Genomic DNA, 14,391 nt, shown 5'->3' with positions numbered 1-14,391 from the left:
GCCGAACTTGTAGCTTTTTTTGGCAGCGGGGAAGACAAGTTTAATTTTTTTGGGAGGCTGGGGCTGAAACCTAGGGGCACGGCTGGGAACTCGATCGTCCCCAGCGCAAAAAAACCACCGGCGCAAACGCGAAAATGCATTGGCCGAGTGCACTGGGGGATGAACGAGTGGAAATGCTCGTACGTTGCAAAACGAAACTCGTAACACTTCCTCTGTCGCAAAAGTGAGGGCAACATTGAGTCACGAGAAAACAGCAGATCCCATGCTCATAACTTGACGAATTTTTTAAAATAATCCGCCGGTCGACACGTAGCAATCCGTTTTTCAAACATGTCGAAATTTGAGAAAGCACCCCCACCAGCTTTCAGAAAATTATTAGGCACCCCGACCCTCCGAACCTGACGTGGCCTCACGTGGCGGACGGCGGCGGCCCGCCGGACCGGACTTGGGGTTGGGCGGCGGCGCGTGGCGTTTTCGCCATGGAACGAACGCACAAAGAAAAAAGAGGAAAGGAGCGCCGAATCTCGGGCAAGGATAAAGATGGACGGCGCGGCGGTGAGGGCCCACCACTGTGGTCGAAAAAAGCAGAGCAGTCACCTCCGCTCCGTCCCCATCTCCAGCCATCGATCCCCCGCCGGCCGCCTCCCACCCCCCGACGCCGAGGAGCTCCGGCCCCCGTTCTCCCCCTCCGAGCGGCACTGATGCCGGGAGTTCGTGGCCCGGCCGCCGGCCCACGCGCGACGGCGGCCCAGAGCACGGCCCCGCCGTCAACCCTGGGGGCGGCGCCCCCTGCCCCCGCCTCTCCGCCGCAGCTGATCCCCACCGGCGGCGGCCCGGCTCCCCACCGGCCACACCCAAGGTATCAACCCATCCCCGCACGCAGCATAACCATAGCTCATGTCATGTGTTCCTCGTTCCGTCCCGTCTCGTCCCGCCCGCCGAACATAAACAACTGGGAAGCAACACGAGGGATTACCCTTTCCTACGCTGCATGCTTACTCGCGCAGATCGTCGACGCGCGTTCCATTTTTCTATTCCGCTCCGGAACAAGACGAGGAATCTACCGGAACCGGAGCAGATGAGTAGATCATACCGACCGCCTGAAGAAAAAGGATCCCCGGACTGGACTGGTTGCGGGGCGGCATCTTGGCGTGATGGGGCGGAGCATCTCACCGTCACACTCACCCACACGCACCACCCGTTCACAAAGCCTTTTGTCCACTACCAGAGGCCTTTGCCGCGCAGGAATCATTCCCTTTCTCCCACGCCCCGTCTCTCCCGTTTCCTTACTTCTTTATGCCCTTCTATATATGCATTGCACCGCACGGCACACATACACGCCCCTCCGAGTAACCCTCGCGCCGTTCCTCGTTTTCGCTCATTCGTTAGCTGCCACCCCTCACCCCTTCTTTGCTTCATCTTCATCTTCATCATTATCAACAACCAATCATCACCCTTAACACTCATCGTCGGGAGGGATTGGAGGAGTCGTGTTCATTGCCGATTGAGGAACGTGCATTGCCGCGGCCAGGATGCAGCTCCACCTATTGCCGCCGGCGTGGGTGCCATCGAGCTACGCCGCCAACGGACCGCGACCACGCGCCCTCGCCGTCAAAGGTGCTCGATCGATGTCGCTTTTTCTATCATGCTTTTCTTGCGCGGCCCTGGTTTCCCCCCTGTGATACCATGTTTTATGTGTACCACGGTTAATTATGTGAATGCTACCATAAGTGTCGGCCATCCTGTGTTGAATTTGGAATGGAACCGACATGGGTACTTGTCGCGAGAATGGCTCTGATCACTTTCTCTTTGAACAATCAGGTCCATGCCGTTTCAGCGGCAAAGGAGATGCTGCCCTTGTGGAAACCGCCGGCTCACGCGTCGCTCTCCAGATTGCGCAGGCCACCAGCGTATCCAGTGCTAAAGGTATTAATTGTTGCCTTGACTTGGGCTGGGACCCGATGATCTTGTCTCTGTTTTATGCTTATGTTCTCTCCACACTGGCTTTTAGTGTTACTATCTACATCTAGCTAGCACCGGGCAAGCGCCGTATACATTACTAACTTACTAAGTAATCTCAGCCGGCCGTCTCCTGTTGTCTCCGTTTGTTGTTTTGCTATCTGCCATTATGCCAGCCAATGTACTCCAAGCAGTAGGCACTTAACGAGTACATATATTGTTTGAGTCCTTTGTGTTATGTTCCTCTTTAGCAAGTACACGCCACACCACTATCCTATTTGGAGCACAATTACACATACTGCTACAAGTTTACCGGAGGACAGAAGGGCCTCCGGTGAGTCGGTACGTGCTATACCAATTATAACACACGTAATTAGCAGGTGAGACACGAACAGATGATCCGTCAATGAATCGGGATGGGGCATGATCCGGATTTTCGGAGCACACAGCACGTTAATTAGTAGGCGAGACAAGAACAAATAATCCGTCAACTCCTATAGGTCCTTGTCCATAAAACGACACGGCATGCCATTAGTCGGCAAGAGAGTCACAAAGATATTGACAGAGTGCACAGAAACATGATAAAAAGGTACACAAGAGAGGGGTAGGATTCAGATTTTTGGAGCACACACCACGTTAATTAGTAGGTGAGACAAGAATAAGCAGTCCGTCAGTGACGCTTATGGCTTTTTAGCCTCATGAAGAGAAGGAACCCAAACCTATATGAATTCCACTTTAGAGCAAGGATCTAGCTTTCTTTCCGATCCCAAAGCATCAACTATAGAAAAGAATGCTTCTGCAGTTTAAAGTCAAATATGATGATAGAAATATTCTCGACATACTTTTGTTCTTGTTGCCGTCAGTACTATAATATGTCACCGCCATCGTTCTTTTATCAGCTAATAAAATCCTAGCAGAACTTAACCCAATCTCAAGCTGTATAGAGTGGAGCTTGAATTTAATTTTACAATCACGTAAAGTTGGACCTGGAGCTGAAATTTCAAAGCGTGTTAATGCACTTCGAGGCATTATTGTTCTCGTTACTTCAAAATGATGTCATGTCTTACGCTGGATACATTTAATCATTCGTGTGTTTCGACGTACCTGCAGGGTTGCAAACAAACCTTGTCAGAAATGATATTCAGATTCTAGAACGGACGGAGGAACCATGTGACCTCGACGACTACTGTGTGATTCCTGGGGCGGAGTTTGGGCAGCCACTGGTCAACCAAGTGAGGATGATGCTGGGATCGATGAGTGACGGCGAGATCAGCGTGTCGGCATACGACACAGCCTGGGTCGCCCTGGTGCCGAGGCTCGATGACGGCGATAGCCCCCAGTTCCCCGCCACCCTCCGGTGGATTCTCGACAACCAGCTCCCAGACGGCTCCTGGGGAGACGCTGCCCTGTTCTCCGCCTATGACCGGATCACCAACACCCTTGCCTGTGTCGTGGCTCTCACAAAGTGGTCTCTTGGCCCTGATAAATGCAGTAGAGGTAATGCAAATCTACAAACCAATACACTCAGCTGCTCTGCTAAAGTACCAAATACAGCAGGGTCTTTCAACTAAATGTACGCACGATGCATTCCGTTTTTCTTTTCAGGGCTCTCTTTTCTGGAAGAGAACATGTGGAGGCTAGCAGAGGAAGACCTGGAGTCGATGCCCATCGGCTTCGAGATTGCGTTTCCTTCTCTCCTGGAGGTGGCCAAGAGCTTGGGCATTGGGTTCCCGTATGATCACCATGCTCTGCAGCGCATATATGCCAACAGAGAAGTGAAGCTCAAGAGGTATGATCACCCCTTATTGTGCTCCAGTCCTCCTAGACTTTTTTTTCTTTAGAAAAGGAGGATCACCCCTGCCCTCTGCATCAGTCCTGCTAGAGATGCAGATTACTTAACATGTTTCCTGATTAATTATTAATTACTCGAGTAGGATTCCGATGGAGATGATGCACAGAATTCCAACGACGATCCTGCATTCCCTTGAAGGTATGCCCGGGGTGGACTGGCACAAGATCCTCAGGCTCCAGTCTAGTGATGGGTCCTTCCTCTATTCTCCTTCGGCTACAGCCTTTGCTCTCAAGCAAACTGGTGACGCAAAATGCTTCGAGTACATCGACAGAATCGTCAAGAAATTCAATGGAGGAGGTAAGAGATCCATGACCATTAACTGCACTGATATTGGATGGGATTGAGTTCTTTTTTTGGCAATTCCTGATCCTGTGTGCATTGTTCACCTTGATTGGCACATTTCAGTTCCCAATGTTTACCCGGTCGATCTCTTTGAACACATCTGGGTCGTCGATCGGCTGGAGCGTCTTGGAATCTCGCGCTACTTCAAGCAAGAAATTAAACAGTGCTTGGACTATGTCCACAGGTTTACTTTCTCATCCATAACTGTGCCTTGTTGATAGTGCTTAAACTATTCGTCACTTCATGGGGAAAGTTCCTTCTAACTTCTTTACTGATGCTGTAGCCACTGGACTGAAGACGGGATTTGCTGGGCAAGGAACTCCGCTGTAAGAGACGTGGATGACACAGCCATGGCCTTCCGGCTGCTGCGGCTGCATGGATACACCGTCTCGCCGAGTACGACCCCCTTTTCCCTGTGAATCCGATGATTGTATCATGCTGTACATACTCTGTAGAGTCTAATGATAATTTTGTCGCGTCACACACAAAACTGATGCTGATTCATTCGCAGGTGTATTTGAGAAGTTTGAGAAGGACGGGGAGTTCTTCTGTTTCGCGGGGCAATCAACGCAAGCAGTCACTGGGATGTACAACCTGAACAGGGCCTCTCAGCTAAGATTCCCTGGAGAGGATGTGTTGCAGCGTGCAGGGAGATTCTCGTATGAGTTCCTTAGAGAAAGGGAAGCCCAGGGCACTATTCGGGACAAATGGATCATTGCTAAGGATCTACCAGGCGAGGTAATTAAACATGTCCATCCTGCCAATCAATCGGTTTAGATGGATTAGGAAGTAAACATAACTCTCACAATCTTTGGCTTGATTGCTCATGACACTTGCTAGTTAATTTTTTTCAAAGCCCCTAAAGAATTATAATTGATATTTTCATATATAACATGACTATTTTAAACACTCTCTTGTTATCATATTTTAAAAAAGTTATTATCTTATTTTTGTGAAACAAAATAACCTTATCTGGATACGAACAAGAATATAAATACCTTTATTTATGATTATAGGTAAAATATACACTGGACTTCCCATGGTATGCAAGCTTACCGCGTGTAGAAGCAAGGGCCTACCTAGATCAATATGGTGGTGAGAATGATGTCTGGATTGGAAAGACACTCTACAGGTAAAAAATCGTCAAATTCTGACAATTGGTTCATTCCATACTTCTTGAGGAAAGATCCCAGAGTTGATATGCTGAATGGCTTTGGCAGGATGCCACTTGTGAACAACAACACCTATCTTGAATTGGCAAAGCGTGATTTCAATCGCTGCCAAGTCCAACATCAGCTTGAGTGGCATGGCCTACAAAAGTACGCATTAATCTCACATAATATTTTGTTAATTATGTCTCATTTTCCTTGCATATAATATGTCTTTCTATGTATTTAGGTGGTTTATTGAGAATGGCCTCGAGACTTTTGGGGTGGCTTTAAGAGATGTTCTGAGAGCTTATTTTCTAGCTGCCGCTTGCATTTTCGAACCAAGCCGTGCCACAGAGCGACTTGCATGGGCCAAGGTCTCAGTGCTGGCCAACATTATTACTAAATATCTTCATAGCGATTTATCGGGTAATGAAATGATGGAACGGTTTATGCACGGCGGTCTCCATGAAGGAAATAGTACTATATCATGGTGAGCACATTAACTGAGCATTGCTGCTCAATCTAAACTATCACGCCAAATGATAAATATTTACATGCTTAATTGGATCCCTTTGACTAATTGTTCTTTTGATATGAAAAATAGCAAACTAATACTAGTAATTTGGTAGATGATTTCCACCAGTGGTCAATTATGATGCAAACATAAAACCCACTCTCTTAGAAATTAAGACCTTCAAACTTGCATATATAGCTTTATTTTACTTTGCGTGATGTCACGTAATATTTTTTGCTTAACAAGGGATGATGTAATATCTTTAAACACTAGTACTATTTAATCCATCACTGTGCCATTAGAAAAACATCGGCTTTCATTATAATGTCTTCTCATTTTTTTTAATATGGTTTACATGACACAATTTGCCCATCTAGGCGTAAAGGAGATGCAAAAGAGGACATTCTTGTGGGGGTACTTCAGCAGTTTATTGATTTATTGGCACAAGAGACACTACCTGTTGGTGAAGGACCAATGTACATCAACAATTTGTTACGCTGCGCTGTAAGTTGGACAAGCAATTGCACCTGTTTTTTTTTAGTTACTAATTACTAGAATGTTCTCTTTGGTAAAATTCTAATATATTTATTTGAACCTCTAGTGGATTGAATGGATGATGCAACTGATAAATAGAGAGGATGACACATACGATTCAAGTGTTATTCAAGCAGGGTCGTGCATGGTTCACGATAAACAAACATTTTTGCTTCTAGTCAAAATTATTGAGATTTGTGGTGGACGAATCGGTGAAGCATCATCGATGATAAACAGCAAGGATGGTGCTTGCTTTATTCAACTTGCGTCCTCTATTTGTGACAACCTTCACCACAAGATGTTACTTTCTCAGGTAGCCCTTTTACGCTGAAATAGTTTTCTTGCCATATTTTCTATTGAACTATGTGATACATGGTTGATGGTGTTTTCCTGATTTCAAGAAATGAACACAATGACAAATCATTGAATTGTTCTCACTCTTTCTTGGTTACTCAATGGATCTCATGCTAGTTTTGGCTTGTAATTTAACTTATAATAACTTCTATTAAGTCAGCGCTACAATCCATCGTGGCATTCATTAGAAACATGGCACATATGGTGCATCTATTGAACTAACTATGCAATTTATTTACAGGACACCGAAACTAACGAGGCGGCGATGAGCCACATGGATGAGAAAATCGAGGCTGGCATGCAGGAACTCACCCAGAACTTTCTCCAGACGCATGACGATGGGGCGAGCAGCGAGACGAAGCGGACCTTGTTGAGCGTCGTGAGGAGCTGTTACTACGCGGCTAACTGCCCTCGCCATGTATTCGATAGACATGTTTCGAAGGTCATTTTCGAACATGTGTTTTGAAAGAAAGAAAGAAGAATTATCCTGCAATGGTAGGGATGGTGGAGATGGGATCTGTATGTACATAGAGAAAAGAATGCTGCAAAGAGGAAGGGCGTATTCAAGTTGGGTTGGTTCTATTTTTTGCTGTTTGTGTTTGATCGGAGGAGGCAACCCCAACTTAGAGCAACTCTAGCAGACCCCGCAAAAAGCTCTAACCCGCAAAATAACCGCCAAAATACGGGTCCGCGCAGAAGATCCCGCCCGAACAGACCCCGCAAACGCGGCCGCCCCGCAAAATAAATTGAAGGGCACGACAAAATCTGATGTAGACCGAAACTCAATGTGAGGTCCAATCCGTTGTTGCGGCCTGACCTTTTACAACACTCCACCACCAGCAGTAGCAACCTCTCGCTCGCGCACGCGATATGCACGAAATAGAGGGTTTGAACCTTACGGCCCAGCACGAGAAAATCAATCTCGACGATGATACTCATGCGCAAAAACAATTTCTACAAAGAAATCGCAACACAGAGATTTTCTAAAGATCCCTCCAAAACTTGATACGGGTGTCTACCCTGAAAAACACATCGTGTCTATTTCATAAAACAATAATCTGCCGTACAATGCCTCGTATCATGGCTTTATATAGTAGCCGACCAAACCTTGACCTCGTACACGCACAAAAGAAAAATAAAGTAACTCCTAAACAAATCTGGACTCTCATTAAAGATACTTGGCCTAGTAATTTTGGTACAAGTGCTCCCGACTTGTGCAATCAGGAGGGCCCCACCCGACATCTCTTAGGCTTAAAAACTCCCAAATACATGTAGTCCTTTTGTTGATCTTTTCCTTGCGTGGCAGAAATAAAAATAGAAAGGATCTACTCCTAGTAGTTCTAATCCTTACGTAGCATGCAAGATTGGATAGGTGAGCTTGACCTGTAGCTTTATTGGACTCCTTCCCATACACGAACTGGTCCTGTTCCGGTGTCCATGACAATATAGATATATAAATATTCAAAGTGAACACCATCTGGACTCCAACCGAAAATTGGTGGCAGCTGAACTTGTTTTATATCTGCTCGCATATCAACGACTGCTTGGTCATCAGTACGAATGCATGCATTGTTAGACATGTTTTGCATACCTAGTGCATGGTTCATGGTCTTTCTCACGCCTAAACATTGCAAAACAGTAACATGGTCTGTAGTACTTGGTAGTAAATCTTCTGCATCATTGTAAGTAATGGACAAATACGTTGGTGTATAAGCTGCATATTTTGGCACAACCTCGACAACAATAGGATCGACAACTACACTGGTATTTGGTATAGTCATGGACCTATCATCCTCTCCTCCTTGAAACGAAACCGTACTCGGTTTCAAATCAGTCTTTTCAGCAATACTTTTATCTACGGACTGAACGACGGCCGTACAAATTCCAGTAGCTTCAACCTTCTTCTTTTCTTCTTCTTTTTGCTCTTTTATCTTCTCAAGATGATCTTTCCTCCAAGAAATAAAACGATCCTCGTCCATGGACACAAGGTCAAACTTCTTATCCCGCTTGACGTGATACATATTTGCAACATGGTCATATGTAGCATGGTGCTCCTTGTACCACGGCTCTCCCAACAACAGATGACATGACACCAAGGAGACCGGAATCACGTCGCACAAAACATCGGAAAAAAAAATTCCTAACAAAAACGGTACCTTGGTTTGGTGTGTGACAGTGAGCTCTTCATGACCCCAATGAAAACAGTATGGTTGTGGATGTGGTGTCATTGATAGCTTCAGCTTCTTCACCATCTCGATGCTTGCAGCGTTGATCAAATTCATGTGATCGATCGTCATGGCACATGATCTCTCTCTCACCACCACCCGAGTGTGAAAAAGCCCGGCCCAGCGGCCTTCCTCCTCCAACTGAAATCCATAGCTTAACTTACTGAATGACGATGCCCTTGCCATCTTCTCCATAGTGTCGTGAACAACCTGTTGCTCTGAATACCACCTGATGTAGACCGAAACTCAATGTGAGGTCCGATCCGTTGTTGCGGCCCGACCTTTCACAACACTCCACCACCAGCAGTAGCAACCTCTCGCTCGCGCACGCGATATGCACGAAATAGAGGGTTTGAACCTTACGGCCCAGCACGAGAAAATCAATCTCGACGATGATACTCACGCGCAAAAACAATTTCTACAAAGAAATCGCAACACAGAGGTTTTCTAAAGATCCCTCCAAAACTTGATACGGGTGTCTACCCTGAAAAACACATTGTGTCTATTTCATAAAACAATAACCTGCCGTACAATGCCTCGTATCATGGCTTTATATAGTAGCCGACCAAACCTTGACCTCGTACACGCAGAAAAAAAAATAAAGTAACTCCTAAACAAATCTGGACTCTCATTAAAGATATTTGGCCTAGTAATTTTGGTACAAGCGCTCCCGACTTGTGCAATCAGGAGGGCCCCACCTAACATCTCTTAGGCTTAAAAACTCCCAAATACATGTAGTCCTTTTGTTGATCTTTTCCTTGCGTGGCAGAAATAAAAACAGAAAGGATCTACTCCTAGTAGTTTTAATCCTTACGTAGCATGCAAGATTGGATAGGTGAGCTTGACCTGTAGCTTTATTGGACTCCTTCCCATACACGAACTGGTCCTGTTCCGGTGTCCATGACAATATAGATAAATATTCAAAGTGAACACCATCTGGACTCCAACCGAAAATTGGTGGCAACTGAACTTGTTTTATATCTGCTCACACATCAACGACTGCTTGGTCATCAGTACGAATGCATGCATTGTTAGACATGTTTTGCATACCTAGTGCATGGTTCATGGTCTTTCTCACGCCTAAACATTGCAAAACAGTAACATGGTATGTAGTACTTGGTAGTAAATCTTCTGCATCATTGTAAGTAATGGACAAATACGTTGGTGTATAAGCTGCATATTTTGGCACAACCTCGACAACAATAGGATCGACAACTACACTGGTATTTGGTATAGTCATGGACCTATCAAAATCTGGGCCCCAACCCGCGAATATGCGGGTTTCCCCGTCGCCCCTGCGTGCCCTGCATATAAGCGGAAGCGGTTGGTGGAAAGGACATTTCAGCCTGCACTTTTCCACACCAACCACCTTCCCTCTCCCCCTCGCCCCGCCGTCGGGCCGCCGCCCAAGATTCCGACGAAAGCAGCCGGCGGGAGCACGCCGAAAGGCCGCCACACGCACAAGATTGCCCTCCCCCCCTCCTATGTCGGTGGGCCGAAAAGTTGCGGACCTGCGGCCCTTCATCGCAGGCCGCCGGATTTGGCTTTTTCGGCCACCAGTGACTGCGCCAAGCGATGGAATGGTTGGGGAGCATCTCCCGCAGCCCCGACAAGGTCGCATCGCCACATGAAGGTAGTTCGTCCTCCCGCCGTCGTCGACGGTTTGCGGGCATGGATTTGTCCGGCCCTCCACCGGGCTCGGCGCTCATGCAGCGGCTCTGTGGCTCGCCGATGCCGCTCATACAGTGCGACGACTGCACGCAGACTGCTGCTGCTAACTTCGGGCACGCCGAAGCACCCCGGATGGGTGTTCTTCAAATGCGAAAACGATGGGGTACGTGTTGTTTTCATTCGGCTCATTTTGATAGCTCATTCTTTGGTTCAATTGCGGTATCTCAAGTCGAACATCATCATTTGTGTAGGAAGATGGATGCTCATTTTTGTTTTGGGAAGGCGAATACATTGATTTATTGATAGAAAGAAACTTAATAGACGTTCGTGCACTCCTTAGTAGAATCGAAGGCAATGATGTGGCTGCATGTGCAACTAGAGGAAAAGCAACGTCCACCTAAAGATGAAGAAAGAAGAATGGAAATCAAGAATCGAAAGATCAACAATGAATGCATGGAGAAAATATTAGTCCAACTAGTGGGAGCAGTTATGGAAGTTGGAAATCTTCTAAAATGCATACTTGTGGTTCTTGTTTTCTTTGGTCTGCCTATTCTAGCAAAGATTTGGTGATGTCTTATGTGTCCAATGTTGTTGAAAAATTAAAGAAATGCATTATGTTGAATCAAATTAAGGTGCAAATTTAGGTTTTCCGGGCCTGGAGGAGCTGCGGCAGATCAAACCCCGCAAAGCTGACTCGTAAAAGAGCATATTCCATGAATATCTTTTTTTACGGGTCCGTTATGCGGGGTCTGCATCTGCGGCCGTCCGCGCCGGCCCGCAAAGCCGTTTTTCCACGAACTGCAAACGTGTTTTGCGGGCCGGCCGGATGCAGGGTCTGCTAGAGATGCTCTTAGAGGATGCTCCCTCCGGCTTCTCTGATAAAGTTGTGCATGTCACGATTAAATGCACGCGTTATAAAATCCAATAAAATGCACCGGTAGATGATTCTCGTGCGTAAAATCCAATAAAATGCAATGGTGGATCAAGCTAGTAGATCTAATGAATGTAATTAGAAGTAGTGAGCACCACATAAGACGCTTAAATTAGAAGTAGATTGGATGCATTCTGATATATAAGATGTGTAAAATTTTCATAATATTACTTGAACATTTTTCTATTAACGTACGGGTTTTGAATAAACCGTGAATAAACTTTAGTACACATTTTTTTTCAAATATACATTTTTTTCAAATTACTCAATGAATGTTTATGAATACATGATGATCAATTATTTTTTTAATTTAATATGAACATTTTTCTAAAATACATGATGAATATTTTTAAGAACAACTTCTCGGATAAAGTTGTGCATGTCACAGTTAAATGCAATGCCATATAAAATCCAATAAAATGCGCTGGTAGATGATTCTTGTGCGTAGATCGGATGCATTCTGGTGGATCAAGCTAGTAAATCTAGCGGCAACAACTATTTTGATGATGTGGATGTAATTAGAAGTAGGGAACACCACTCTCTTAAGATATATAAGACGTGTAAAATTTTCATAATATTACTTGAACATTTTTTATTAACGAACGGCTTTTGAATAAACAATGAATAACCTTTAATACACAAAAAAATTCAAATACATGTTTTTTTAAGTTACGCCATGAATGTTTATGAATACATGATTATCATTTTTTAATTAAAGATGAACATTTTTCTAAAATACATGATGAATATTTTTATCTAAACGACGAACATTTTTTATACGTAGTATAAACTTTCAAAAATAACAACAAAGACTTTAGTCTCAAATAAGTTGGCGTAGGCTAGAGCTGAAACCCAAAAGATCTCGCAACAAACTTAGAGCAACTCTAGTAGACCCAGCATCCCGCCGGCCCGCAAAACGTGTTTGCAGTTCGTGCAAAATGGCCTTTGCGGGCCGGCGCGGACGGCCACAGATGCAGACCCCTCAAACAGAACCGCATAAAAGTATATTCGCGGAATATTTTTTTTATGGGTCGACTTTGCGGGGTCTGCTCTTTGCGCCGCTGCATCCCGCATCTCATCGGCCCGCAAATATCAAATCCAACATATTACAACAAACGTAAGCAAAACTAAATTATTCAAATCAAACATAATACAATAATCATCCACATTACAAGTAATTATTCAAATCACCATAGCAAACTTAAATAATGCAATACAAAACTTGTCATGAATACAAATACAAATAAATACAAAAATTAGTCACTATCCAGCCCTTTGCCAATGGTGCTCAATGAGATCCTCCTAAAGTTGAAAGTGTGTGTTTGCATTTTCAATCTCCTTGTATGTCTGAAGAAAAGCTCTAATGGGGTTAGGGTCTCTAGCTGGTTTGACACGGCTACCCACATTGTCGTAGAAGAATTCCAAGTTCATTCATCTCTCATCTTCAAGAATCATATTGTGCAGGATAACACGGCATGTCATGATATTTTTCATGGTTTTCTTATCCCAAAACGAGCAGGACCCCGGACAATGGCAAACCTAGATTGCAAAACACTGAATGATCTTTCAATGTCTTTTCAGGCTGCCTCTTGCACCCTTGCAAATTCACATTGTTTTTTAGTTTTGGGTTCTTTGATGCTCTTGAAAAATGTGCACCAAGGAGGGTATATACCATATATGCAAGATAGTATCCCTTTGAGTATTCATGCCCATTGATAGTGTAGTTGCAAGCAGGAGCATCACCACTAGCAAGCCTAGCAAACAAATGGAACCGTTGCAACATATTGATATCATTGAGAGTGCTCGGCATACCAAAAAATCAATGCCAAATCCATAAATCCTCGGATGCTACGGCCTCTAGCACAATTGTTGCATCACGAGACTTACCACAATGCATTCCTTGCCATGCCTTGGGGCAATTTTTCCAAGTCCAATGCATACAATCAAGGGCCATTTCCATTTCTGTTCCTAACTCGAACCACCTAATCGGATATACCCCTAATTCAAAAGCATGTTCAAATTTGCCCCTCCGCCGTTAGGTGCCCTTACAGAAATGTCCTTCTGCGTCGTTACCGTCTGGTCAAACAGTTTTGACCGTCCTGGAAAAAACAGCAAACAAATTCTAAAAAATCTATAAAAAATTGAGATCGAAGATACTCATGTGCGCAAGGTGTGTGCAAATTTTTGTGCTATTTGGACATTCCAGGAGTTCGTGGCGACGAAAAACAGTTAATGTGCATGCTTGTGAACAGTAAATTTGAAATAAAATAGCAAGAAAATTCAAAAAAAATATGAAATTTTTTGGCATCAAAGAGGCTTGGGTGCACAAGGTGCTTGAAAGTTTTGGTGATCAAATGACATGCGAGGAGCTATAGCAGGAAAAAACAAAATAGTCATTTCTCCCAAGTTTTTTCCCGAGCCAAATTTTGTTTTTGTTCTCCACAAGCCCCTCCAACGTCCAAACACAACAAAAGTTTACACGCATCTTGCAGACCCGAGCCTCTTTGATGCCAACCAATTTCATATTTTTTTTGAATTTCCTTGGTATTTTTTTGAATTTACTGTTCACAAGCTTACATATTTATTATTTTCCCTTTGACACGAGCTCCTGGAATGTCCAAACAACACGAAATTTTGCATGCACCTTGCGAGCCTGGGTATCTTTGATCCCACAAATTTTTAGATTTTTTAGATTTTTTTGCTATTTTTTTCAGGACGGTCAAAGCCCTTTGACCTGCTTTGACCAGACGGTAACGACATAGAAGAGCATTTCTGTAAGTGCACCTAACGGCGGAGGGGCAAATTTGAGCAGGCTTTAAAATTAGGGGTAAATCTAAGAGTGGGCGCAAATTAGGGAC

At 44.6% G+C, this 14,391-nt stretch overlaps 1 protein-coding gene across 1 annotated transcript; it reads left to right on the top strand.

Moving 5' to 3' along the window:
• Window positions 1-1,322: 1,322 nt before the first annotated feature.
• On the top strand, window positions 1,323-7,277 carry LOC123149798 (ent-copalyl diphosphate synthase 1, chloroplastic). Its single transcript, XM_044569539.1, has 14 exons — window positions 1,323-1,617; window positions 1,822-1,926; window positions 3,070-3,456; window positions 3,565-3,748; window positions 3,894-4,108; window positions 4,217-4,337; window positions 4,437-4,549; window positions 4,665-4,891; window positions 5,170-5,285; window positions 5,374-5,472; window positions 5,552-5,794; window positions 6,196-6,322; window positions 6,420-6,665; window positions 6,948-7,277. Exons 1-14 carry the CDS (start codon window positions 1,533-1,535, stop codon window positions 7,170-7,172), a joined length of 2,493 nt encoding a protein of 830 aa, XP_044425474.1. The 5' UTR covers window positions 1,323-1,532; the 3' UTR covers window positions 7,173-7,277.
• Window positions 7,278-14,391: the final 7,114 nt, after the last annotated feature.

The sequence above is a fragment of the Triticum aestivum genome, chromosome 7A, assembly GCF_018294505.1.
Source record: "Triticum aestivum cultivar Chinese Spring chromosome 7A, IWGSC CS RefSeq v2.1, whole genome shotgun sequence".
NCBI classification, from domain to species: Eukaryota; Viridiplantae; Streptophyta; class Magnoliopsida; order Poales; family Poaceae; genus Triticum; species Triticum aestivum.
Note: the sequence above shows the minus strand (reverse complement) of the source record. Positions and strands in the feature narration are given on the sequence as shown.

Coding starts and splice junctions, on each gene's coding strand:
- LOC123149798 (XM_044569539.1), top strand. CDS start 1,533: ATGCAGCTCCACCTATTGCCGCCGGCGTGGGTGCCATCGAGCTACGCC. Junction 5,286..5,373: donor ATTGGAAAGACACTCTACAG/GTAAAAAATCGT, acceptor TGGCTTTGGCAG/GATGCCACTTGTGAACAACA. Junction 5,795..6,195: donor GGAAATAGTACTATATCATG/GTGAGCACATTA, acceptor TTGCCCATCTAG/GCGTAAAGGAGATGCAAAAG.